The 27,744-nt window shown below is 36.7% G+C and overlaps 1 protein-coding gene across 3 annotated transcripts in view; it reads right to left on the reverse strand.

The window, feature by feature from the left end:
• The window catches only part of Kdm5b (lysine demethylase 5B), a 79,052-nt gene that overhangs the window by 10,259 nt on the left and 41,049 nt on the right, over positions 1 to 27,744 (reverse strand). For 2 of the 3 annotated variants that reach the window (XM_040276736.2, XM_005330333.5), the window contains 17 exons: positions 27,634 to 27,730; positions 27,225 to 27,334; positions 25,859 to 26,017; positions 23,972 to 24,091; positions 21,836 to 21,994; positions 20,493 to 20,674; positions 18,992 to 19,154; positions 14,225 to 14,344; positions 13,183 to 13,377; positions 9,393 to 9,574; positions 9,118 to 9,242; positions 7,744 to 7,894; positions 7,484 to 7,598; positions 6,418 to 6,773; positions 5,240 to 5,378; positions 1,594 to 1,773; positions 936 to 1,094 (listed from right to left, as the gene is read on the reverse strand). In XM_040276736.2, the coding sequence (XP_040132670.2) occupies positions 936 to 1,094; positions 1,594 to 1,773; positions 5,240 to 5,378; positions 6,418 to 6,773; positions 7,484 to 7,598; positions 7,744 to 7,894; positions 9,118 to 9,242; positions 9,393 to 9,574; positions 13,183 to 13,377; positions 14,225 to 14,344; positions 18,992 to 19,154; positions 20,493 to 20,674; positions 21,836 to 21,994; positions 23,972 to 24,091; positions 25,859 to 26,017; positions 27,225 to 27,334; positions 27,634 to 27,730 (2,712 nt within the window). Of the gene's footprint in view, positions 1 to 935; positions 1,095 to 1,593; positions 2,397 to 5,239; positions 5,379 to 6,417; positions 6,774 to 7,483; positions 7,599 to 7,743; positions 7,895 to 9,117; positions 9,243 to 9,392; positions 9,575 to 13,182; positions 13,378 to 14,224; positions 14,345 to 18,991; positions 19,155 to 20,492; positions 20,675 to 21,835; positions 21,995 to 23,971; positions 24,092 to 25,858; positions 26,018 to 27,224; positions 27,335 to 27,633; positions 27,731 to 27,744 lie in introns of those variants that run through there. The other variant, XM_078022603.1, reaches the window with a different exon arrangement.

The raw sequence follows: 27,744 nt of genomic DNA on the forward strand, positions 1-27,744 counted from the left end.
TATACTGCCTACTGACACTGTAGCCCTATTAGTTTTAAGGGTACACTCTATGATGTTCACAACAAAACTACCTAATGCCACACTTCCCAGAATTTATCCCATCCTTAAGCAACAGGTGATGGTATTCCTGCTCTGTAATGGGCCATACTTTGTGCCAATAAAAGCATCCAAATCAGGTTGAGAGTGTAGTTTTATAGTAGAGCGCTTGCTTAGCATGTGGAAAGCTCTGGGTTCAATTCCCAGTACCACACAAAAATAGCTTCCAAATCATGCAGCTATCTTCTTTTATCTTAATACTGTTCATTGAACATGAGCTAGACTTGACTCATTAACTTGAAGATGATATCTTGAATCAACAGTTTTACTAAATGCAGGTCAGACTCAGATAAGCAGTACTGGGCATCAAACCCAGAGCCTTGTGAATGCCAGACAAGCACTTTACCACTAAGCTAATTCCCCCATCCCTGGCATCTTTCTGTTCTGGTAGGGTTTTTTGGTTTTGTTTATGATGATGTTGTTTTTGTTTTGTAAGACAGTCTATGTTGCCAAATCTGGTCTTGTGACTCTCTTGCCTCAGCCTCCTAAGTAGTTGAGATTATAGGCATGTGCTACCTACCATGCCAGGTATCCTGGCAAGTATAAATCTTTTGTACTTGACAATTTCTAATAAAACTGAGCCACTTTATTCTACTTGCCTTCCCAGTATACCTGTATATCTGTATATCTGAAAGGGTTAAAAATTATCCTTCCCAGGGTTGGGGCTGTCGCTCAGCAGCAGAGCGCTTGCCTAGCATGTGTGAGGCACTGGGTTCGATCCTTAGCACCACATTAAAAATAAACAAATAAAATAAAGGCATTCTGTCTATCTACAACTACAAAATATATATACATATCCTTTCCAATAATAAAGGAGAAGAAAAAACCCTACTACGCACAGCTGAAGCAGTCTCTTTGCTTTCACTTAAAGCCCTCTCCAGGTCACTCAAACTCTCCAATTTGGTGCTTTTCTTCTTCCCACTTGGCAAGGGCTCCTTTAACTTTCTCTGCTTCCTTTTCAATCCCAAAAGGCCAATATCACATCGAGGACACAGCACCTAATGTAGGACAAAGCACAAACATCAGCAAAATGGGTTTCAGATAAAGCTGAATAAAAGACTAAAAAAAAGGAAAGAAGGAAGAATGGTGAAAGGAAAGGAAGACAGGAGTGCTTACAAAATATTTACTTTGATTCCAGATTCAATTAAATAGGTAAAAATGTGCAATATATCACAGATTCTAGTGATGATGCATGAGTATCAGCTTAGAAAAAAATATAATAAAAAGTACAGATAAAGCACTTTATGAAATAGGTGCTTTCTAATCTGGTAAAGAAATACAATTAAGTTTAAGAGTACAATTTCAATGAAGATAGAGGAACTTAAATGAAAAAATGGTCTTCTTTAGACACTGAATGCCAACAGGTATCCAAGATTGCTAAAAACAATTCAGAACACAGATTCATAAGTAATGATGTGACTTTTGTATATGACAGACCACATATTTTACCAAGCTAGGAGATTTTAGTGCTTCCAAGTGAGCCCGCTATAAACTTACCTCTAAGAGAGAATATGGAGAATTTTCAGTCAAGAATGTATTAGCAGCACATTCTTTCCAAGCCTGAACTTCAGCTACTAGTGATTCCAGTCTTGGCAAAGAATTTAGATGAACTGGGATAGATCGACCTCTTGTAACAAGTTCTATGAGTGTGTCTAACACTGGCACACGTCCTCCAGCCTAATAAATTAAGAAAAATTACAGCAATTTAGGGAAGAAAAAAAATATTCCAGGTAAAACAAGAAAAGCATAATACAGATGATCCATGGTCAATGGACCAATTCAAATTACTCCGTGACTTCAACATGTTTAATTCCCAGATGTTCCAATGGGATGTCAACATGACAAACACTGTGGTGTCTCTTTGTTCTATTTATGTCATTCTAAATTGACTTGTTACATTGGTCCCTATGGACTGTCTGAAAAACCTCAACAGAAATAAAAGCTTATAGTGACCCAAGCCTTTCATATGCTGACTTATATTTTAAAAAGCAACAAAAAAGTATTTTTCTCCAATCCACTCACCAATGATGAATTAAAGTAACCCAGAATAAATTATTCAGGAAACTAAAATCTTAGTTGAGAAAGCCCAGTGGTTCTTAAACTTTAGCATGCATAAGAATCATCTGGAAAGCTTGTTTAAACACAGTTTCCTGGGTCCCATCCCCAGACATTCTGATTCAGTAGGTGAGGGAAGGGTCCATGAATTTGCATTTCTAACAAGTTCCCAGGTGATGCTGCTGCTGCTGGTGATGCTAATGTTGCTGGTCCAGGAACCACAATTTGAGAATGATAATGCCAAACTGGAAGAAGAATAAAAGCATTAGGTTATGGGGGATGAACTTCACCAGTGTTGCTCTAATACAATGGTAAAACTTAACATGGCTAATGGTCAGTCTTCCAGATACATCACCTCACATGGATGTATTTATTCTAGTTAAACATATTTAACTCAAATACAGCAAGGCTTTGAAACTAACTCCAATTGTAGAAAATATAGAAGACAGAACACACCACAAAGAATCTCTTAACCAGACAAATCCAGAAGGTGGAGCATACCTCAGGAAAATTAGACTGGACAGTGAAACCGGGGGGGGGGGGGGGGGTGGGGGGGGGTGAGAAAAAAAATAAAGAGCTATACCAATTAGGTGCAATGGATTAGACAACCCGAAAAGACATTTCTAGGGCAACAGAGAAAACTGGGCAGTTGAATATTTATGGTCTTTCTTATTTATTCTTAAAGAAATGAATCTGTTAGGGCATAAATTTCTGATGGACATTTAAAATAAAAATGCATTGACTCATGAGTCACATGCCATTCCTATGATTGTTATTTAGAAGAATATGGAGTGGCTGGGTACTGGCTGCGGCCAGCGGAGGCAGCTAAACTAGAGGTCCCTCGAGTGAATTTCCTAAGATATCAAATAAAACACAAACGCACCATTTACCTTTAAATTGGGATCCTCTGCCCTCGGCCTCAAGCTCCCTAAACGGGAAAGCGAGGAATATCATAGAGGCTGGTGAGAGAGAGTGAGCAAGTTTCGGAGTGGACTTTTATTGGGGGGACTCTAGATTCTTTAGAAATTTCCATCCAGTGAAGGTCAAGAGGGGCAGAGTTACAAGGACAGGTAAGGTAACTCAATCCCTGGGGATATAGGAAGGCACGCCCACGCATGGAGACACATTTGGCTGCATTTTTACTACCCTCAAGATCAACAGGGATGACTGATAGTGCCTCAACCAATCAGCTGGTCACATGATGTGACAGCCTCCCACAGCTGGGCACAGCTGTGCATGCTTTCCAGTGGCTCCAGAGGCTGAGGCAGGAAAAAGAATACTCCATAACCTTCTAAAATAAATAATCTAACTATCAAGTGGATTGGTTCCCTGTTGTTAATCAAATCTATGCAAGAAAAGGCAAGGCTATTTTTTTTTCAAGTAAGAAGCAAAACTTGCTTTTTGGTCTTAAGGACACTATTGCAAAGAAATGAATGCAATATACCTATCCAGAAGCATTTCCTTGCTTTCTAATTTAAATAAGCTAGCCTCTCCATTTGCATGACCTCACCTTCTGGTTGCTACGAATCACTGAGTGAAAAGAGGGCCATGACTACAACTAATTACTATAACATCAACAACTATTGAGAAGAGCCTGCAACTACAACTCCTTGGGCTTTACATGCATGTAAAATACTTTTGTTTTGCTAGGATTACATTTTAATTACATAATATCCCTCAAACAATGTATCTTCTTTTAAGCCCTGTTAACCAGAACAGAGGCCCAGATATTTTGTTGCAAACATTTATCTACAAATGTCCCATTTGGTATTTCTTATTAACAAGTGGTCAATTAGCATCACTTAAAATTACACAAATATTTAGAAAACAAGATAGTGTTTTATTACTAGAATCTGAAAAGAAAACTTGAGGCTCTTTTTCCTCCCTCAAAAGGTCCATCAAACCTACAATAATTACAAAGATAAAAGAAGACGCCCATTTCTCCCACCAACTGCTTTTCAAATTGTTATCCAGCTAAAAATTGGGTAAATCATAGAAGGCATTTTTTCTGAACCTTACTAATGTTTCATGTGAACTGGAGTTGGGGATGGAAGGAAACACAGCAGACAGTACTGAGGATTGAACACAAGACCTCATGTATTTTAGGCAAGGCCTCTATCACTTAGCTACATTCCTAGCCCAAATTTTAGGATTACAATCCTATTTTAGGATTACAAAAGAATGTGTATAATCTAGATAAAAATTTTTATTCTCTTTTAAAAACTTTATATCCAAGTCAATAACATCTAGCAAAGGGCCACATAATTACTTAATTGGTAATAATTACTTTGGATATAACTTTGAAACCCATTTTCTTTCTTTTTTGGGGGGGGGGGTGAGAGGGTAAAGGCAACCATACCTTTTTCTCAAAAATTTTTTGTTTTTCTTTTCTTTTTTTCCCTTGATCTGCAACCAAGTACTCAAGAAAGACTACAAAGCTTCAAAAAGTGGGTTGAATTGTCTATGCTTTAAATATTTGATCCAATTGGTCAGGATAATAACATGTAAGTATATCCCAAAAGGCTGAAAAGAATCAGTATTTGAGTCTCAACTCTTAAAAAAAAACAAAACAAAACACTGAATCTGTGCAGTGAAATAAGATCCCACACACCATCCTTAATAACATGTCAATTATTAGCTGGGAGCCATGGCACACACCTGTAATCTCAGTGACTCAGGAGGCTGATGTGGGAGGATCCCAAGTTCAAAGCCAGCCTCAGCAACTTAGCGAGGGCCTAAACAAGTGAGCAAAACCCTGTCTCAAAATAAAACAAAAAGGGCTGGGGAATGTGGCTCAGTGATTAAGACCCTTGGGTTCAATCCCTGGGGTACCAAAAAAATATATATCCTAATGTAATTTTATTACTCCAAAACAGGACTGCCTACCACTAACTGAAGATTCTATTCCATTTATTTCTAGTACCAAAAAACAAAATCCAAAAACCAACACACACACACACACACACACACACACACACACACACACACACACACACACCCTCTCCCCCAAAAAAACCTGCTTGTCAATTATTGCTCTTCATAGATGCACTTACAAATCTGGGACATTTTCTTTTGTTTTTATACCAACCTGCAGAGCCTCAACATCCTGAAGCCAGTCTCTGGCTTTTTGCACTGAATCTTTCAGGGCTGCACCATTGGGCAGATACGCAGGGATCTCCTCAATCTCCTTTACAGCTGTAGCAAGGCTGTTCAACGAATGCCGTGGTCTACATAAATTAAACAAAAAGACTTTTCAGCATTTTCTGTGAAGGTTCATTTTTCTTATTGGTTACTAAAAAAGCTAAAAAAAAAAAAAAACTCATTTTAAAAAATAAGAAATTAAGTATGGCAAATAAATCTACAAATGCAAATGGCACTGGTTATTAGATATCAAATTAAATTTTAATTGCTATATAATCACAAATAGGATTAAAAAGCAAATGACTCAGTAAAGCATTTAAGCTCTACTTGGACCTGATCTTATGATGGTATAAACTCAAACTTCCATCTGCACAAGGTAAACAACTTACTGCAGACATCTCTTCTACATTAAACTAGATAAACTGTCAAAATTCAGAGTTTCACTAAGGACAAAGTGAAATTCTACAGGATATTAACACACTCAAAGCAGTGTACCAAAATTTGCTCTGTTCAAGGACCTCTATTTTAGGATTACAAAAGAATGTCTATAGCCTAGATAATTTTATGCTTTATATTGTCAAGAGGACCAACAAAAATCTATCAGAAAAAGCAAGAGTAGGAAGAAGCTTCATTCTCTATTCTCCCTCAGATAGTTAGCCTGTGTACAATCTAAATCTAAACCTCAAAAACAGATAAAGTATCCTGATTTACTAAATCAACAGCACAAATGTACAGTCCTGTTTCTATAGAAAAGCTGCATTATCCAAATGTTCTCTCTCAGCTATTTCTCTTAAGACTTCCTGACACCCCACTTATTGGTTTAAACATTTCCACCTATTTGTAAATGTTTTCTTCTCTTGAAGACAGTCTCATTGGGATCCAGAAATTTTTCATTAAATCTTATCCCTAGAAGAGGTAGTTCATTTAAATCCTTTCATCATCAGTAAAATAAAATAAATAATAATAATAATATTTTCTTCACCCAAGTTGCAAAGTAGGCCAAAATATCCAAGCTATTTCCACATGTATTCTATATGCATTTTAGCAACTGAACTCTCTGTGCTTTAAAATGTAACTATCATCCAACCTTCCCCAAGATAGGGATATGGGTTTACTTTTTTTTACCTGGCCTTGAGAAGACTCTTGGCTTTGTCATCCCAGTGCTCTGACACTGTAAGCAGTTCTTGCAGCCGGGCCATAGCTTTCTCTACTGCCGAATATGGGGCCAGCCCCACTCCCAGGTCTATGAGACGTCTCATATCATCTAAAGTAAGGGAGCTGGGATCTAGATAAGCTTGGTGCACTTCTTCTAGCCAACGGGCCTGCTCCAGGCGTATCCGCATCTCAGCAAGCTGTGGAAGTTCAACGTCAAATTCAAAGCTAACATCTAGCAAGTCCTGTAGCTCAGCAGCACTAGGCATTTCCTCAGAGAGTAGTTTCTGGCTGTGTTGTTGGAAGTCTTCTACACGGTTCAAGAGATCCTAAAAGGAAAAAAGCAAACAAACACAAATTGCATTTGGTGCAAATGCAACAAATTACAAGCTGTCCCTCCAAAGTAGTAATTTCAAAGCTAGACATGGTGGTGTACACCTGTAACCCAGCAAATCAGGAGGCTGAGGCAGGAGAATCCCAAGTTCAAGGCCAGCTTGAGCAACTCAGCAAGGTCCTAAACAACTAAGCAAGACCCTATCTGGGGGGAAAAAAAAAATAAGGGCTTGGGATATGACTTGGTGATTAAACACCCTTGAGTTTAATTGTTAATAAATAAACAAGTAATTTCAGGAATTGGCTTCTTTCAGACTTAGAATCTTTAATTCACATTCAATGTGATCCTCTGCCATCATCCCTCCTTGATTTTACTAATAATATAAGTAAATGAGGCAACTAACATAAGCCAACTGAAGCAAGTTTCTTGCTAAAACAAGAGACTATGTTTTTTAAAAAACAAACAAACAAACCTTACACCAACTGTAAGAACTAGCTGGTGGTCACTTTCAAAATAAAAATTTTAAATGTTATCTCTCTTCTATGAACATATTATAATTTCTTTATGCACACACATATTTTTAATGTATATTAAAATTTATTTTAAATAAATTTACAAAGTAATTAGGAAAGAGAATTTAATGATTTAAGTTTATTTACAGAACACAGAATTAATAATGTACTCCCACACATCCTCTATAGTTACCTTTAGCAGTGGTGTTTGACTGAGGACACATGGAAGAGCATACAACTGTGTCACAAATTGTCGGAGTTCATCCACTGTCAACTGATTTTGGGATTTTCCTCCACCAGATCGATATCTGCAAAAGAAAAGCCCAAGGAAGCTGTATGAGAACCTTATTAATCACTCACAGGTTCCAATGTCAAAGAAATCTGGGACAGAAGGGAAAATCAGTTAAAACAGGTTTCCAAGTTTAGGTGATAAAAATGATCAGAAGTACATACCTAGTTTGCCTTTTGCCATTAAGCAACTGCTGGGCAACAGAGGCACACTTTTCTGCATCTTGTGTGACTAAGCGAAGGTGACGCAAAAGATCATTATCTGGGAATTTCTTCATTTCCGATTCTTCAATTAAAGACTTAAAGCTGACAAGACCTAGGAATAAAGAAAAAAGTCACCTTTTTTTATAATCATTATATTTATTATTACTGTCATAGAACTGAGAGGGAGAGATTGCTTATCTACTCTTATCTATAAACATAACTTGAACACTATTTGCAATGGTCATTAATAAATTTGTTCATTTGAAGTGGGCATAGTGGCATAAGCCTGCAATCCCAGCAACTTGAGAAAAGCTGAGGCAGGAGGGCTGCAAACCAGCCTCAGCAATTTAGTGAGGCCCTAAGCAACTTAGGGAGACTTTCTGAAAATAAAACATTAAAAAGGGGGTTGAAGATGTGGGTCAGTGTTTCGATGCCATTGGTATCAATCCCCAATACCAAAACGTAAAAAGAAATTAATTGATTACTTAAATAAACTTAATTCATTTGAGTGGTAAGGGGGAGTGGCAGCTGGGCAAGAAACTGACTGACAGGGGTGCAGTGCAGGAGGTACTGGGAATTGAACCTAGTGCCTCACACATGTGAGACAAGGGCTCTACCAATAAACTACAATCCCAGCCCTCTAGCTCTTTTGATTTTGAGACACAGTCTCACTTAGGCTGGCCTCAAACTTGTGATACTCCCGTCTCAGATTCCCGAGTCACTGAAATTACAGACATGCATCACCACGCCTGGATGGAGAAAAAGATTTTAAACAACTGTCTAGAAGTGGTCTTCAATATGAAAATACTAAGATCTACTCAAGGTGGTACACACCTGTAATCCCAGCAACTTAGGAGGCTGAGGCAGGAGAGTTCAAGATCAATGTGAACTATTTAGCAAGACCCTATCTCAAAGGAAGAAAATAAAATAATAGGGATATAGCTCAGTGTAAAGTGCCTCTAGCTTCAATACCACAAAATAATAAATAAATAATAGATAGATAGATAGATAAATAAATAAATAAAAGCTTTCCCAAGATTCTGTGTGAAATGTAAAATGCTTTCATCTCTGAAACAAGAGGTATAAAAGGTTATTGTGTTTCCTAACAATAAACTATCAAGCACAGTCCATATATTAAGTCTTCACTTTGATATAAGGGCATCTGCTTTATTCACTCTTGGGTTTTAAATGTGTTGCAAATGCTCTAGAAACCTGTCTGCACAGAGGTGGTAACAAAGGATGACTTCAGCTCTTTCTAATGTTTTGTTGATATTGCCTGCATCACAATCAGCCCCAATTTGCTATTCAGCAAGCCCCACTTTCTGTGCCACATACTTTTCTTCTTATTGATTTTTGCCTCCAAAGCTTCGTTCACATTCAAGGCCCATTCATTGTAAGATTCTGCTCGAAGCTTCAATGCATTCATCATAGGGTAGAGATCATCCAGAGTGTATCGATAACTGGAAAGAGAATACCAGACAGCTTTGAGACACATGGCTCTGGAGAAAACTTAATGTTTTATACTTACCATTTTAGCCCAAGAACAAGGAGATCACTGAGCTTTTAGTAAAGATTCTCATAAAGGGGGGAAAATCATTCTTCTTACTTACCGCAGTTTATATTTATAAGGAGGACAGGAACACAATTCCTTTACGTGATGCAAGCAAACAAGCAGGCCAGGTTTACAAGAGCAGGAGATGGCAGACATGAAGCATGTTGTTTTGCATTTTATACACTGTCGCTCATCATCTGGCAACAACTCAAAATCCATTCTCTCCGAATCAATTACTCCCTAAAATGAATTAGACTTTAGAAACTTTTAAAGGCCAATATAATCTCCTTGCCCCCAAGACTAAACAGGGAAAAAAAAAAACTCTTACCAAAAATACAGAAGCAGGCCAAAAATGTGTGGAATATAAAGTAACAAGGACCTCCACCCTTTTTGAATAAGGTAAGGTCTTATGTTTGGCTTTTCTGATCTAAGTATAAAAACAGAATGACTAACAATAAGTAGCTGCTTAACCTACTCCAAAATGGCCGTGTCCACGTCTTCAGCAAAGATGGGGATAAAAGAAATAGATAAGCTTTCTATTTATGAGAAAATGCTACATAGAGCTTCATAGTGATATTCCTAGATAATCTATAAAAAGAATAAAAATAAAAGAGCAAGTGGGAAAGATACCCAAGTAGTAACTGTTTACTAAGTGGTCTCTTAATTCTTTACAGAAAGTTATCTGCAGTGATATCATTATCTCATGATTATAAAATGTGTGTAATAGAAGAGACTGTAACTTCAAAGTGAAAGACTCTCAAGGGAAAATAGTTTTAAGCAGTGAATTTCACCTATATTCTATGCCATCCAATTTTTAGAGGGCCTTTGTGGGATGTATCTTTTGCCATTCAAAGCCTAAACTCACCACCTATTCTAATTATCTGCTTCTAGATCCAAATCCAACTTGAAAATGCCAGTCCTGGTTACATCAATTTATGAGCCTTCTGTTTTATTTTAACCTTTTGGCTATTTCACTTCTAACAAATATATTGACCAACAAAAACAAGGAGACTAAGGAAAATGCTAATTAATGTTTTTCTTTAATATGTAATTCTTTTTGTCTTACATCTATAATTAAGAATGTCATGAATGGAGACAGTTGAAATTTTTTGTTTAAAATGAGATTAGCTACAATTACTAATGTATGAGCTTAGTAGGTCACTTAAATCCTCTGGGCATAGTTTTCCCAAACTATAAAGTATCAAGGGAAGGTAGATATCCTGCAACTAATTCATAAACTTCAGAAAGTCAACATTTCAGCATACACCCAAAAAAGGCACATCTTTAAAAAATTAACTAAATTCTACTTGAAGACTTGACCCCAAAGATATCCATTAAAAATCTACTAGAGGGGCTGGGGATGTGGCTCAAGTGGTAGCGCGCTCGCCTGGCATGCGTGCAGCCCAGGTTCGATCCCCAACACCACATACAAACAAAGATGTTGTGTTCACTAAAAACTAAAAAATAAATATGAAAATTCTCTCTCTCTCTTAAAAAAAAAATGTAAAGGATCTTTGACAGCCTATACTTATACAGTTTTTTTTTTTTTTTTTAATCTACTAGAGGGCTGGGGTTGTGGCTCAGTGGTAGAATGTGTGAGGCACTGAGTTCAATCCTCAGCACCACATAAAAAGATAAATAAACAAAAAAGGTACTTAAAAAAATCTACTAGAAATTGCCAGGCGCAGTGGTGCACACCTGTAATCCTAGTGGCTTGGAAGGCTGATACTTAAGAATCGTGAGTTCAAAGCCAGCCTAGGCAACACAGTGTGCTAAGCAACTCAGTTGAGACTCTGTCTCTAATATAAAATAGGGCTGGGCTCAGTGGCTGAGTGCCCCTGAGTTCAATCCTGGCACCCCACCCCACCCCACCCCCCAAAAAAAATCTACTAGAAATTAAAAGTGAGTTTAGTGAGGTTGCAGAATACAATTAATCCATTGTATTTTTACATGTTAGCAATTAGAAAATAAAAAACAATTAGAAAATAAAAAATTTTAAAGTGCCACTTATAATAATGCCAAAAAAGAGAAAAACATAACTATACCATGTTCATGAACTAAAAGACTCAGTATTGTTAAAAGCATCAATTATCCCCAAATTATTTATAGGTTTAATAAAGTCCCAAACAAAATCCTAATGAGTCATTCTGGTAAAAATCAATAAGTTAATTCAAGGAAAATAAAAGAGACAAACAATTTTTAAAATAAAGAACAAAGTTGTAAACCGGGCAAAGTGGTGCACACCTGTAATCCCAGAAACTTGGGAGGATGAATAAAGAGGACTGCAAGTGAGACCTTGGCTCAGAATACAAAATAAATAGGGGCTGGTGATGTGGCTCAATGTTAAAATGTTTGCCGAGCATTTACCCTAGGTTGAACCCCCAACCCCCAGTAGGGGAGGCAGGGATGGTTTTGTAAGATACAAGATTTTAAAACTTCTTAGAAAATTACAATAACAAAGAGCATATGGCATTAGCAATAGGACAGATATACACGTGTATGAAGTGATTTTCAACCAATATGCCAAGGTAACAATGAACAGAGATACTTTTTTCAAAATATGATTCTGGAACAACTAGACACCCACTTGAAAAAAAAATTAACACAACAAAAATGACTTGAAATGGATCAAAGTCCTAAATATAGTCTTCAAACTAAGATTTCAGCCAGGAGTGGTAACACACGTTTATAATCCAGCCACTTAGGAGACTGACAGGAGAATCTAAAGTTCAAGACCATTCCCAGCAACTCAATAAAAAACCCTGTCTTGGGGGGCGGGGGGTGTAGTGCTGGGGATGCAAAGATTTTTTTTTTTTTTTTTAAAGCAGGACCCATACCCACCACCACCACATGATCTACAAAAGGAAGAAACCTGGCTGGAGATATAGCTCAGTTGGTTGAGTGCACACCTCTAATGCATAAAACCCTGGGTTCAATCCCTAGCACAACAACAACAACAACAAAAAAGGAAGAAATAAAATGGATTTCATCAAAATGAATACCTTCTATTCTGTGAAAGACAGTGCTAGGTGAACCAAAGATAAACCAGATTGGGAGAAAATATTAGCAGAACACTTATCTGATAAAGGACTGGTATACAGAATATATAATGCACTCTTAGAACAATCTAATTTAATAAATAAAAAGGGCCTAATATGGGCTGGGGTTGTGGCTCACTGTGAGACACTGGGTTTTATCCTCAGCACCACATAAAAACAAATAAAATAAAAGGTATTATGTCCATCTACAACTAAAAATATTTTAAAAGAGGGGTACAAACATTTGAACATAAAGATAGAGAAATATGTGGCAAATAAGTCCACAATAAGATAGGCAATAAATAAAAACAAAAATGATATATTACTATACATCTACTACAATGGCTTTCAAGGAAATTAAATACACTAAGAAAAGACTTCTATGGAAATGAAGGGAGACCCTCACTGCTATACAAAATTACATATAAGAGGTTGTGAGGGGAATGGGAAAATAAACAAGGAGAGAAATGAATTACAGTAGATGGGGTAGAGAGAGAAGATGGGAGGGGAGGGGAGGGGGGATAGTAGGGGATAGGAAAGGTACCAGAATACAACAGTTACTAATAGGGCATTATGTAAAAATGTGGATGTGTAACCGATGTGATTCTGCAATCTGCATTTGGGGTAAAAATTGGGAGTTCATAACCCACTTCAATCTAATGTATGAAATATGATATGTCAAGAGCTTTGTAATGTTGTGAACAACCAATTAAAAAAACAAAAGAAAGAAAGAAAAGACTTCTTAAAGTGTGTAAGAACTTTAATAAGTTATACCCGGATGACATGCAATTAGGTGAGGAGAAACCTTACCAATTTACGAACAGTCTCTCTTAAGGCTTTCTCATCTTCAATCATAATGGCCATGTCTTTCTGAACAGTTGAAGCCACTACAACATCTAGTACATCAGCCTTAGACGCCATCTTACATATCATCTCATCATGGGAAAACACACAATAACGGTGAAGCAGGCGGTAATGCTCCACACACTGTCGGCCTAATGGCAGCTGTGTGTGAAAGAAGGAGAAAGGAAGAGATACATTCATCTTCTATTTCCCAAAACTTCTAACTTGTACTATCAATTTATCAAATGTCGCATTCTGGGTTAAAACATTTATCAACTCTAAAACCAGACTAAGATACCAAGACTAGACTCAGACCTTATTTATCTTTGCATCTCAAAAATCTGGCATATTGGGTACCTTAGTTGAAAAGTGGTATTAAAAATATCACCAAATATCACACTATAAAATATCACACTAGCATGTATGAAAGCAATGGAATCTCAGCACCACATATTTTAAAAAAAAAAAGTCCATCAACAACTAAAATATATTTTTTAAAATATTCAACTTTATAACCAAAGGAAACTAAATGTGTCAGTAAATTGCAATACTGTGGATAATTTAAACCAGTATGGACAAAGTTCCAGACTAGAGTTGTAGAATATTAATCAATAGCCTCCTTTATTCATTAAGTCAGGATACTGAAGAGGCTAAAGAAGGTCATTTGAGCCCTGGAACTTGGAGTAAGCCTGGGCAACATAGCTAAACCCCATCTCAAAAGAACAATAATCAAAAACAAAAAAACAAAAAAAAAAGTCACAACAACAAAAAATAAAGTCTTGCTACAAAAGAAAGAAAACGTTAGTGGAATTAAATAATGTGATTATATTACATATGCTTGATTTACAATGTGGTACAAAGAGCCTTATCTCTTTATGGACTGGAAAACAATTTGCAGACTGTCCAGCTGATCATCAACGGGTTATAGTAACAATATACAGGGCAGGTTTGAAAGCATTATATTCCATTTCCACAATTAGAAAAAGCTCACTAATTTATAATTACCTACCCAGTCAACAGTGCAGAAGTTAACAGCCTCAGCAAAATTAAACCCTTGGTTAAAACCACTGTGGTAAGCTCTTGGAAATGTAATCACAAACTCCCCAGCACACTGATTCGTTCGATAAACCTAAAAAGACAGATAATTAGAGATTTTTGAGGTTCTCAATTGCAGTCTCACCAAAGATAATTTGGACATAAACTATTAGGTGATTCTCAAAACATGAAGCTTTCTAACAATTAAAACTGAGGAAAAAAAGAAAAGAAAAATTATATAGAATGTCACCTAATTTCTGCCACAAGATGGAGCAGTACCCCAGGCTACCATAGTTAGTTATCTGAACAAAAAATACGGCTTCTAATACAAAACTTTGACCACATCCAGGATCAAGACACATTTTTCTAAATACAGCTACCATAAAGAATATCCTACTGAGTATGATGGCGTATACCAGTAATCCCATTAAGGTTGATGCAGGATGATCACAAATTCAAGGGCAGACTCTGGAAGGCAAGCAAATTGGCAAGACCCTGTCTCAAAATTAAAAAAATAAATAAAAGGGTTGGGGATGTGGCTCAGTGGTTAAGCATCCCTGATATCATTATTAAAAAAAAAATCCTAATGTAATTTCATTACCCCCAAACAGGATAACCTACTACCAGCTGAAGATTCTATTTCAAGAATATAATAATAGGGCTAGGGTTGTGGCTCCATGATAGAGTGCTCACCTAGCACGTGGGAGGCCCTGGGCTCGATCCTCAGCACCACATAAAAATAAAGACATTGTGTCCAACTACAATTAAAAAATAAATATTTTTTTTTAAAAAAGAATCTCATACAGTGCTCTTCCTGATTTGGATCTCAAATTTACTTCCTATCATTCCACTCTTTGGATTAACCAAACACAAAAAGCACCTGTATTATTCAAGGCACACAACTTTTACACTGAACTTACATAAGAGCACACAGCTTTTTAAGCCTCTATCTCGAATTTATGGTTGTTCCAACTGTGGTCAAGACCAAAAAAAAAGACCCCCCAAAAAAAATCAGAAAATTCTAGTGATGGGGCCAGACATATGCATGGTAATGGCTCTATTAGGGTTCTCATAAAGACTGTATCACAGCATCTGAACTACTTTCTATCTGAACTACTTTCTTCCTCTCCTACTCTTTGCCAAACACTGATAAGCAGATGTTCCAACTCCTACTTCAGATGGCATCTAATTTATAAGCCCTTTCTGAATCTCAATAGTCTACTTGACACTAACAAACCACACCACCCTTTCCATTTTCTACATAAACTTTGTTCATTTTCCCCTTAAATTGTGAATCCCTATTGCACAAGGAGTTAATTCATCTATTTTTTGTTTGTTTGGGGTACGGGGCATTAAACTCAGGGGTGCAAATTGGCAAGACCCTTTTATTTTTGAGACAGGGTGTCTCACTAAGCTGCTTGGGACCTCACTAAATTGCTGAGGCAGAACTTGTGATCCTCCAGCCTTAGCCTCCTGGATCACTGGGATTATAGGTGTGAGCCACTGCACGCAGCTTATTCATCTACTTCTGTAGGTCCAGAATGTAGTCTTGCATGATTTGCTCAAATACTAAAGAACTAGAGCCAAGTCTTCCATTGAGCAAGCTACTTTTGACAAATGGGGCAAGACCAATCCACATGGTAGGGGGAGGGGGACGGGATCAATGAGCAAAGTACTAACAATGAAAGTATGGAAGAATTTTGGTACTCATTGATCATTATTTTATCAGTTATAGCCCATGCAAAACTTATGATACCATAATGTAATGTCTTTTCAGTCTATTCCCATTGACTAACTAACCTGTGAAGCCAAAACACATAAAATTTAGGTCACAGCAATATCAAGAATTCACTTTAGGGCTGGGGTTGTAGGTAAGTCACAGAGCATTTGCCTAGCACATGTAAGGTATTGAATTCAATCCTCAGCACCACATATAAATAAATAAGTAAAAAACAGGTATTGTGTTCATCTACAACTAAAAAAAAATAAAAATAAAAGAATTCATTTTAACACTATTAGTCTATCATTTACATTTTATTTAGCTAATTGGGATGGACTCTTCAATTCCATACATCTCAATATAGACTCCCAGGCTGGGGATATGGCTCAGCTGGTAGAGTGCTTGCCTTGCATACACAAGTGCACAAGGTCCTGGGTTCAATCCCAAGCACCAAAAAAAAAGAATCAATATAGACTCCCAAAATATCTTCAGAGTATTCTCCAAAAGAAAGTAAGCATATGAATGTTACTTTATGTAATAGAAATCTCAGAGAAAATATCCACAGCACTTTCCAGTCAAGACTGGGAGCCCTGAACAAGCTCAAGACCTAGAAGTAAATTTTCACTTAAAATAAAACTTGGGGATAGGGGTACAATATAAATAATTTCCATCAAGAATGATACTTTAACAAAATGAAACTGAATCCCTTTCTCTCGACATACAAAAAAGTTAACTTAAAATGGATCAAGGAGCTTGATATCAAATCAGAGAGAGAAGGGAAAGTTGGCTACGATCTACATACTGTGGGGTCGAGCTCCAAATTCCTCAATAGGACACCCACAGCACAAGAGTCAATAACTAGAATCAACAAATGGGAATTACTCAAACTAAAAAGGTTTTTCTCAACAAAAGAAACAACAAGGGAGGTAAATAGGGAGCCTACATCCTGGGAACAAATCTTACTCCTCACACTTCAGATAGAGCCCTAATATCCAGAGTACACAAAGAACTCAAAAACTAAACAATAAGAAAACAAATAAACCAATCAACAAATGGACCAAGGACCTGAACAGACACTTCTCAGAGGAGGAATACAATCAATCAACAAGTACATGAAAAAAATGCTCACCATCTCTAGCAGTCAGAGAAATGCAAATCAAAACCACCCTAAGATACCATCTCACTCCAGTAAGATTGGCAGCCATTATGAAGTTAAACAACAATAAGTGCTGACGAGGATGTGGGCAAAAGGGTACACTTGTACATTGCTGGTGGGACTGCAAATTGGTGCAGCCAATTTGGAAAGCAGTATGGAGATTTCTTGGAAAGCTGGGAATGGAACCACCATTTGACCCAGCTATTCCCCTTCTCGGTCTATTCCCTGAAGACCTAAAAAGAGCATACTACAGGGACACTGCTACATCGATGTAGCAGCACAATTCACAATAGCTAGACTGTGGAACCAACCTAGATGCCCTTCAATAGATGAATGGATAAAAAAAAATGTGGCATTTATACACAATGGAGTATTATTCTGCATTAAAAAATGACAAAATCATGGAATTTGCAGGGAAATGGATGGCATTAGAGCAGATTATGCTAAATGAAGCTAGCCAATCCCTAAAAAACAAATGCCAAATATATCAAAGAACTTAGTTACTCTCCTTATATCAAAGAAGATAAGGAGAGTAACTAAGAACAGAGTAGGGAGGAAGAGCATGAGAAGAAGATTAACATTAAACAGGGACGAGGGCTGGGGATGTGGCTCAAGTGGTAGCGCGCTCGCCTGGCATGCGTGCCGCTCGGGTTCGATCCTCAGCACCACATATCAACAAAGATGTTGTGTCCGCCAAGAACTAAAAAATAAATATTAAAAATTCTCTCTCTCTCTCTCTCTCTCTTAAAAAAAAAAAAAACAGGGATGAGAGGTGGGAGGGAAAGGGAGAGAGAAGGGAAATTGCATGGAAATGGAAGGAGACCCTCATGGTTATACAAAATTACATACAAGAGGAAGTGAGGGGAAAGGGAAAAAAAAACAAAGGGGAGAAATGAATTACAATAGATGGGGTAGAGAGAGAAGATGGGAGGGGAGGGGAGGAGAGGAGAGGGGGATAGTAGAGGATAGGAAAGGCAGCAGAATACAATAGACACTAGTATGGCAAAATGTAAATCAGTGGATGTGTAATCGATGTGATTCTGTAATCTGTATATGGGGTAAAAATGGGAGTTCATAACCCACTTTAATCAAAGTGTAAAATATGATATGTCAAGAATTATGTAATGTTTTGAACAACCAACAATAAAAATTTAAAAAAAAAATGACACTTTGGTTCACCATTCAAAATGAAGATCATATAGATTCAATATAATTATTTTTTCCAATAGGGACAGAATACAAAGCATTCTAACACCATTCTACTTATAACAAAATCTAGCCATTTTCATAGTAAACTATGTATACTGACAGATCATTTAAGTTTTGTTTTAGGGCTGGGGTTGTGGCTCAGCGGTAGAGCGTGCAAGGCCTTGGGTTTGATCCTCAGCACCACATAAAAATAAATAAATAAAATAAAGGTATTGTGTCCAACTACAACTAAAAAAAATTTTTAAAAAGCTTTTGTTTTATTGATTGTTAAGACTGAATTCATAAACAAAAATTCAGTCTAGAACGTATTAGTGGTGATAGTTGTACAACCTATGAATATACTAAAGCCACTGAATGAAAAATGAGAAAGAAAAAAAAGAAAAATATCACACTTTTTTTTTTTTCCTGCAAAGCAGGCCATTCAGTTATCCAGGTATTCGCTGCAAAAAATCAGTTTCTGTGGTATTTGAGTGACTACCCCCACTGGGTTAAAGCTATATATACAGTACCAACTTGTATCAAGCAGCTGTTTCTGCTATAAAGTATCCTATGGAAAATAGGTAACCAAATCAACTTTATTAAAAAGTAAATAATAGGGAATAAGAAAAGTGGTGAATTAGTAAGTCTGAGAGATAGGAGGATTAACCAGAACATACAGGCACTTCATGAGTCATCAGGGTATTGGGGTTCATGATGGTCACAAGCTGATGGAGGAGATCTGGTTGGGACACAAAAAGCTCTGGAGCTAGTTTCTTCATTACATTTTCTAGCTGCTCGGCAGCATACCCTGGGACTCCATACCAGGTTTTTGGCTCACCCCTGGAAACAGATTATAAAAATAAATCAATCTGCAATACCAACACAAAACAAAATATCAGTTCGTATTTTTCAGACCTTGCTGTGTAAGACTTAGTTACAAAAGAAATGTTCAAATTGAGGAAGTATCATTATAAATGAGATCTGAACATATGTAATGCATTTTCTACCTTCAAGTATAAGTGTAAGCATGAGACTTTCTAGCTGAGGCCCATTACTCTCCCAGCTCCCACTTTTAACTAACCCTTTAAAAAATGCAGATATCTTTCTAGCTGAGGTCCATTACTCTCCCAGCTCCCACTTTTAACTAACCCTTTAAAAAATGCAGATATCTTTCTAGCTGAGGTCCATTACTCTCCCAGCTCCCACTTTTAACTAACCCTTTAAAAAATGCAGATATCTTATAATAATATAAGGGATCTACAGGATATGAAGTTCCACAGTTTCCTACAGCAACTGACAAGAGATGGCAACTCTCCATCTTCCTCTTCCCTTGCCCATTCTGACAGATGAGGTTAAATAAAAAATGATAAGGCAATTAGCACTTCTAAAGAGCTCTTATTCTTCAAAGCATTTTAAATTGTCAACCAATTAATCTGTAACATCCCTGTGAGGTATGATAAATATCATCTTCACTTTACAGCTGGGAATAATTGCCCAGGGAAGCAGAACTGATGCTATACATATATATGCCATCTCTTATTTCTTGTGGTACATTCTTGAATTCCTTATATAAGGATTTAAGTGAATTATGAATCTTCAAGTATTTTTATATTTAGAAGCAAGATGAATAAAGGGGGGAAAACAGATGTGAAGAAATGGCTTTGAGAGTTATAAGAGGTAAAGAAGTCCAAAGTATCTGCATCCACAAAATTCACAGACACAAGGATGAGGTTCCCTCAAAGTGTTGTGGTGACAGAATTCCACCCAACAAAAAGGAAGCTGGCATCCCAAGGACCTGGAAGATACTATGTACCTATAGCCTGCCTCTATTCCCAAATTGCCACTGAATGCAATTTTCTGTAGGAAAGTATAGTCCAAAGCTTTTTTAACCATTCTATGAGTAAAAACTTACTCACTTCAAAGAATAACTATCCTGTCCCCAGAAACAGACTATACTTCTCAGGCTACAGTTTAAATGGTGTACAATTTCAGAGGATCCATGCACTTTCTAGGAAGCTTTACAAACTACTACTGCCTTAATAGGATGCCTATTATAATAGCAGTGAAAAAAAACTAGCTCATCAGTCTTCAAACATAGCTGAGACATATCTGAGAGGAACAGAAAGTTTTTCTACCCAGTTTGCATACTGCTTATAGTTTCTATGTGGGATTTCTCACCAGTGCAGGTAGTTGATGGAATAGCTCCAATGGTCTTCAATATGCCAACAGAATGAAGAAAAGCACATTCCCACATACAACCAAGGGAGTTTCATGCCACATATATCGGCAGTAATGTGGGCAAGGACAGACTGCTCCATCACTGGCATATTGTTCAAATTCCAGCCACTATCAAGATATTCCTAAAAATAAGAAAAATGAGGGTAAAGTTTTAGCTGTACCATGCTAATACTTTAGAATTCTGTTTCCAAAGGCTGTCTGGAAAATAATTTCCTTCAAAATAAAAGGGAGTGGGAAGTAGAGGGGTCAACATGCTCAATTTTAGGATGCCCGTAGATTAGTTCTGCCTCATTTAAAGCTTTATATAAATGGACTTGTTCCAGGCTTGGTGGAAAAGGCTGTAATCCCAGTGACTCAAGAGGTTGCTGCAGGAAGATTGCAATATCAAAGCTAGTCTAGGCAACTAAACAAGATCCTGGATACAGAGATACTAAAGTTCAAAAGTAGGCAAAGTAATCTACGGTATCGGAAGTCAGAATAGCGGTTATCCTGAAAGAGGTAAAGCAATAAAGGAGAGAGGGCAAAAGGAGTTGGGGGGGCTATCTTAATTCTTATTCGACTGCTGGATGCATGGGTGTGCTTAGTTTGTGAAAATTCATGAAGCTATAGATATAGGATTATCCATTTCCTGTGTGTGTTAGGAAGTAACAAAAAAAAGAATAAATATATTCTAACAGGATAGAAATAATTTTTTTTAGAAACCTGATGGTGTAGAAAACAATAGACTCATAGACAAAGTTTTAAGATAAATAAATAAATAAAACTCTTAGATTTTCTTCAGAAGGAGAAATTAAATTATACAATCTGAAGGCAAAGTTATTTTCCCTTATCACCATGATATAAAATGTAGTGATACAGTTAGGACTAGAATTGTTCTATTGTCTTCCAACTTTTCTTGAAATCACTAAAAATCTTATAATTAAGGATCTGCTGAAAGTAATCATAAATTACTTCAAGGACCAAACAGAATTTCAATAAGTACTTAAACTTTCAAGCCACATACATGGACTTTCATTTTTTATAATAAGGATGCTGGGGTTGGGGGAACTGGCTGGGATTGTGGCTCAGCAGTAGAGACCTTGCCTTGCATGTGCAAGACCTTGGGTTCAATCCCTAGCACCACATAAAAATAAGTGAAATAAAGGTTTAAAAAAAATGATCTACATTAAAAAATAATAATAATAAGGATGCTATTAATCCAGTAGTAAGCTCTTTAGATCAAGGATATGCTTTAAATGCAGCAGTCTCCCTCTAACTAAAAGTTCCTTACTACTTGGGCCTACCTCTTCCTCAGGTGAAAGTTTGATTTTTCCATCTCGAACAGGAAAACCACTTCCAAATTCCTTTGAAGCAATATCAGCTCCATATTCCACTGTGACATCCTCTTCAATAGTGCTTACCAATCGCCAGAATTCTTTCTCAACCAGTTCTGTGGGAACCATCTAGAAATATAATAAGAGGAAAAGGTGATTTTTCTTACTCATTTACAAACTGCCTATGATGATCTAACCAGGTAAATTAAGTGACAGGAATCATGGACCAGACTTCTAAGGGAAGATTCTCTCCATATCATTCCATAATTGATCCTAGGCAATTCAGGAAACATCCTTATTTTCTAAAAGGAATTTTATAATTAAGGAGCATTAAGAGTTGGGTGCAATGGTACAATGCTTATAATCCCAGAGTCTAAAGTAAAGATTGTTAAGTTCCAGGCCAACCTGAGCACCTTTGTAAGACCCTGTCTTAAAATATAAAACACAAAGGGGCCAAGGATGAAGCTCAGTGGTAAAACACGCTGTGTTCCATCCTTGGTACCAAAAAAAAAAAAAAAAAAGAAAAAAGAAACAGCAACATAAAAATTAAGAATTCATGTTCCTCTACCATGAATCTGGCTATGATTATATAAAAAGTAGCTAAAGAATGTAAAATGCTGATATTCAAAAATTGGGAATGTTTGTCTTTTCAGAAATGTAGTACACAACTTGGTTGAGGACAGTATAAAAATAATGGTAATCTGTGTTTAGAATGATGCTTTATACTTCAAGAGGCTTTTGAACACATTTGCCTTGAGTCCATCCATTTTTTTCTTTTCACTAGATGAGACAGAAGAGTAAAGTAGGCAATGATGATTAAAAAACAGCCAAGGGGGGCTGGGGATGTGGCTCAAGCGGTAGCACGCTCGCCTAGCATGCGTGCGGCCCGGGTTCGATCCTCAGCAGCACCACATACCAACAGAGATGTTGTGTCCGCCGAGAACTAAGAAAAAATAAATAAATGTTTAAAAAAAAAAAAAAAACAGACAAGGGGGCAGACTATGAACAAAAAGAACAATTAATTTGGGCAGAATGCCCTATAAAAGGCACCAGATTGTCAAGGATCTGTTGATATCTGATTTGAATACACAGGCAAGAAAGTAACTTAAACATCTTTCAAAATCTTCATCTTTTAATTAAAATAAAAAACCAACCATAGATAGGTTGCAAGTCACTAGAACTGGCTGAGCAAAAACTGGCAAATAGTATATACAAGGAATCAAAAGACCTAAAACTTCAAATGGAGAAGAAACATAAGCCAATTAAATAAACAAACATTTTAGCTAATGTTGGTGATAATAAAGAAAAACAGGCTCATTAATACACTGCTGGATGGTGGGACTGGGAATATAGCTCAGTTAGGTAGAGTGCTTGCCTTGCATGCACAAAGCTCTGGGTTCAATTCCCAGCAAAACACACACACACACACACACACACACACACACACACACACACACACACACACAAAGTAAAGCTGGAGTGCCATAAATTTATGGACCTGTTGGAGTGGGGTAAGGAATAAATAAGAATATTTATGAGAACATTAGACCTCAGCAATCATTCAAAGAACATAATTCAATTACAGAGATCAACATGGATGAAGTGTTTGCTATAGCATTTATTTAGAACTGAGGAAGACCCCAGCTTTAAATACCCAGAATTACTAAAGAAAACCATTTAGTTTTGTCATATTCATTTGATAGACTATTAAATGCTGAATGAAGCATGCTTATAGTGCTAAGTGAACCAGGGAGAATTAAAACCAGAATCTTATGAAGTTTATAATACTAACTTACATGCAACTAGCTAATATACAACAAATGCATTCCCAAGGCAAAGCACACAGCTTGGCCCATAGTAAGTTATCAATAAATTTTTGCTGTATTCTTTAAATTACATGCGTTGTGCTAAAGGGACTGTAGGTGATTTTCTTTATTGCTATTTTTACTACTGCTACTGTATAATCTCTGTGAAAAAGGTATCTCTAGTGAAATTCTTAGATGAATCAGAATGCATTTTATTGTGGAATTTTAATATCATTAAAAGTGTCATTCTGTCTCCAAAAGTTATTAAAATCCTCTATCAAAGCAGTAAATATGTACATACATGGACTGGCATGTTGAAGTAATCCGATTTGAATGCATCTGCCATTTCCCCAAAAGTACGAAGGGTGTAGTCCCTGGCTGCTTGTTCAAAGCCAAATGCTTCTTGTGGTTTACTACATTCCTGCAAATAAAAAGGAAAGTTTGTGTTCTAGGTGGCACCTGAAAATGTCAAGTCTACAAGTCTATCTGGTCAATCATCAAAAGGACAGAATTTCTTGAAAAAAAAAAGTTTTATTTATTTTACTTCTATGAAATGTTTCCGTTTTAAAAAAAAAAAAATCAATCTGCCTGAAATTGAAGGGTGTTCTAGCAAGCAAATAAAATATTTACTTAAGTGATAACAACTTTGAATAATTTAAATCTCTATAAAGAAGCATCTTAGGCTGGGTGTGGGAAAGCTAAAACAGAAGGATAACAAGTACCAGCCAGCCTGGGCAAATAAGTGAGATCCTGTCTCAAAATAATAAATTTAAAAGGGGGGATATAAAGCAGTGACTAGGAATACAGCTCAGTGGTACAGTTACCTGAGTTCAATCACCAATTATTAACTCTTTGTCCTCAAACCCACATACATACACAAAAAAGAGGCAGCCTAAAACCTTGCTTCTTTCAGGATCAAAAAATGTTTCCAATAATGAATGAGAGGAATAATGTCCTTCAGAGTTAAAACTAAGAAAAAAATCAACACATAACATATCATCAAAATAGAGATAAAACACTTGATGGAAGTAGAATGGCTCTATGAACAGCATTAGTTAATTATATCCAAATTATGCCATCAAAAACAGAGCCAGGCACAGTGGTGCATGCCTATAACCCCAGCAACTTGGGAGACTGGGGTAGGAGAATCCCAAGTTCAAGGGCAGCCTCATCAACTTAGCAAGGCCCTAAGCATCTTAGTAAAATCCTGTCTCAAAATAAAAAATAGAAAGGATCAGCAATGTAGTTAATTCGTAAAGCACCCCTAGGTTCAATCCCCAGTACTAAAATAAATAAAACATTGAGAAGTTAGCAGGCAGTTACAGGCAGCCCTAGATTATAGCAAATTAATGAATTTGAATATTCCAGACATCTTGCAAGTTCATCCCTATTTTTTTTTAATATTTATTTTTTAGTTATTGGCAGACACAACATCTTTATCTGTATGTGGTGCTGAGGATAGAACCCGGGCCGCACACATGCCAGGCAAGCACGCTACTGCTTGATCCACATCCCCAGCCCCTCATCCCTATTTTTTTTAAATATTTTTTAGTTGTTGATGGACTTTTATCTTATTTATTTGTATGTAATGCTGAGAATCAAACCCAGTGCTACCACTGAGCCACAACCCCAGCCAAGTTCATCCCTATTATCCACCATATTATATAATCTAATCCTAATGCAAACATAGTATTCAAGTGACTGCTTCATTATAAATAGTATAAAATAACCCTCATAAAAAGTGATGGCAAGTATCAGTAACTACACAAAAATACTTTAAAAAGTAGATCACTAAAATGGCTTACATAATGTAATTTCATTTGTTTAAAATAGAAGAGAGTCTTGACGAATATACACTGATATGATGGTTATCTATGCACTGTGAACCATCTCTATTTTCAGTTGTTCAGTGTTTCAAGAATTCTTGCTAAGAATATGCAGTGCTTTTTACAATGAGATTTTTTTTTTAAAGCAATATATCTTACATTTTTTTTTACTTTTCTGCCCCCCCACCCCCACCCTCTCAGCCACACTGTGGAATTTACTTCTAAGACTTCTATCCTATTCAGGGTCAATCCAATTTTCTTCCTGGACTTCACTATTATCTATTGCCAGATCTAAACCCCCAGGCAAAGAAAAAGTACTCCAGAAGAAATTTTCTATTGCTACCACTGTCTTTAATTTTTACCTGAGCCAAACACTTAGGACACCTCCAGTCTCCCTTGGGAACATCATGGAGTGGTGGAATCAAGCAAAAGGTATGGTAACTGTCATCACAGCCATCACATAAGAGAAGCCGGTCTTCATCATTGCCACTGCCACACAAGAGGCAGACATACAGGTCCACCTGCATCAATGAAAAAGAGGGTAGAACAAAGCAGAATGAGCTATTATTTGATTTAGTGAAATTGTAAGAATGAAATAGATCTAAGACATGTATGTATTCTTTCCAGCCTGCTTCCAGTTGTACAACTTCTATAAGGGATATTTAAAATAAAAAAAAACCTTCATTTTCTATAAAAGGTATTTCATAATACTTCATGCAACCTCAGTTCCAAAATGTGATATCCCAAGTTTCTGAATATTTTTTCTCAATTGTCCTATATTTACATTGTTACCTTTTGGTAGTTTAAAAATAAATCTTTCAGAGGTGGGGTTGTGGCTCAGTGGTAGAGTGCTTGCCTAGACCCTGTGCGGCACTGGGTTCTATCCTCAGCACCACATAAAAAATAATAAAGGCATTGTGTTTATATACAATTAAAAAGAGGTATTTTTTAAAAAAGCTTATGACCCAAACTTAAAAGAAAAAAAAAGTCTTCTAGAAAAAAAAGGTGCTAGGTAATAATAACCAGCTAACTAAAAGTAGAATTTATGAAGGAAAAATTCAATTTTGCCATATTTAAAAGGAGAGAAGTTTTAAAGTTAATTAACTACATTAAACTACCACTTCAAATTCTAATTAAGTAAGGGTCAGTGTTTAAATGTTCCCCCAAAATACCCAGTGGTGAGGTATATTTACTGGTTTGGGAGCAGGAAAAAAGGCAACCAGAGCCTAACACTCTAATATCACTTTAAAAAAAAGTGTCTAACAGAGTAAACAGCTCCCCATCTCTGCCATGTCCTTACCCACTAATCCCTAGGCTTCTTTCTTCTTTCTTTCCTTCCTTTCTCTGTTTTATCTTTCATTTCTTTTTTCTGTTCCTTTCCCTTGCTAAATGGAAAGTTGGAAAACATCAAACTGATTTTTGACATAGCCTTCAGCTCATTTGAAGGTAGGTTCGTGATTCAATATGATACAGCTCATTTATTATTCAGTGCTAAACAGAATGTACTCTAGAAAAAACAGCTGCCCTTACCACCTCCCCATATAACTATTTCTTCATTTATAAACTGATAGTATAAACTGACTTAAAAAGATCTTTTCACTGTCAGGCAGTAAGTTAACCTAAGTACGGCACAAAAGTATAAGCTTCAGGGTAAAGAGACTCAAAAGGAAGAAATGAAAGGAGAAAAGAAGAAATGGGGGATAAAGAGAAAGGAAGAAATCAACTCACAGCATTGGTGGATTTTTTAGATCGACTCTTGGGCTTTTCCTTCTCACTTTCTACAATATAATCTTTCTTCTCAGTGAGTTCTTGCTTGATGTTACTTTTCATTTCTTTGTCTGTGGGAGGCAATCCTAAGTTAGATCTTTCTGTATTATGCCATTCTCTGCTTCCTTCTTCACCCCATAACCTCCTTCTTCCTTCTTTTTTTATATTGGGGATTGAACCCAGAGCTTCCCAAATCTAAGTAAGCACTGAGCTACATCCCAGACAATTTTATTTTATTTTGAGAAAGGTCTCACTATGTTGCACAGGCTGGTCTCAAACTTGTGATCCTCCTGCCTCAACATCCTAAGTAGCTGGGAATACACCATACCCAGCTATGTTTTCTTTCTTATTCATGAATAAACTTTCTTACCATTTTCACATTTTAGAGTTGGACAACCCATTCGACGTCTCAGATTATGAGTTCTGGCTTCTGTTGTCTCTTCTGGTTCTACTTTAATATTCATGGCCTAAAAAACATTAT

The sequence above is a fragment of the Ictidomys tridecemlineatus genome, chromosome 10 (genome assembly GCF_052094955.1).
Source record: "Ictidomys tridecemlineatus isolate mIctTri1 chromosome 10, mIctTri1.hap1, whole genome shotgun sequence".
Lineage (NCBI taxonomy): Eukaryota > Metazoa > Chordata > Mammalia > Rodentia > Sciuridae > Ictidomys > Ictidomys tridecemlineatus.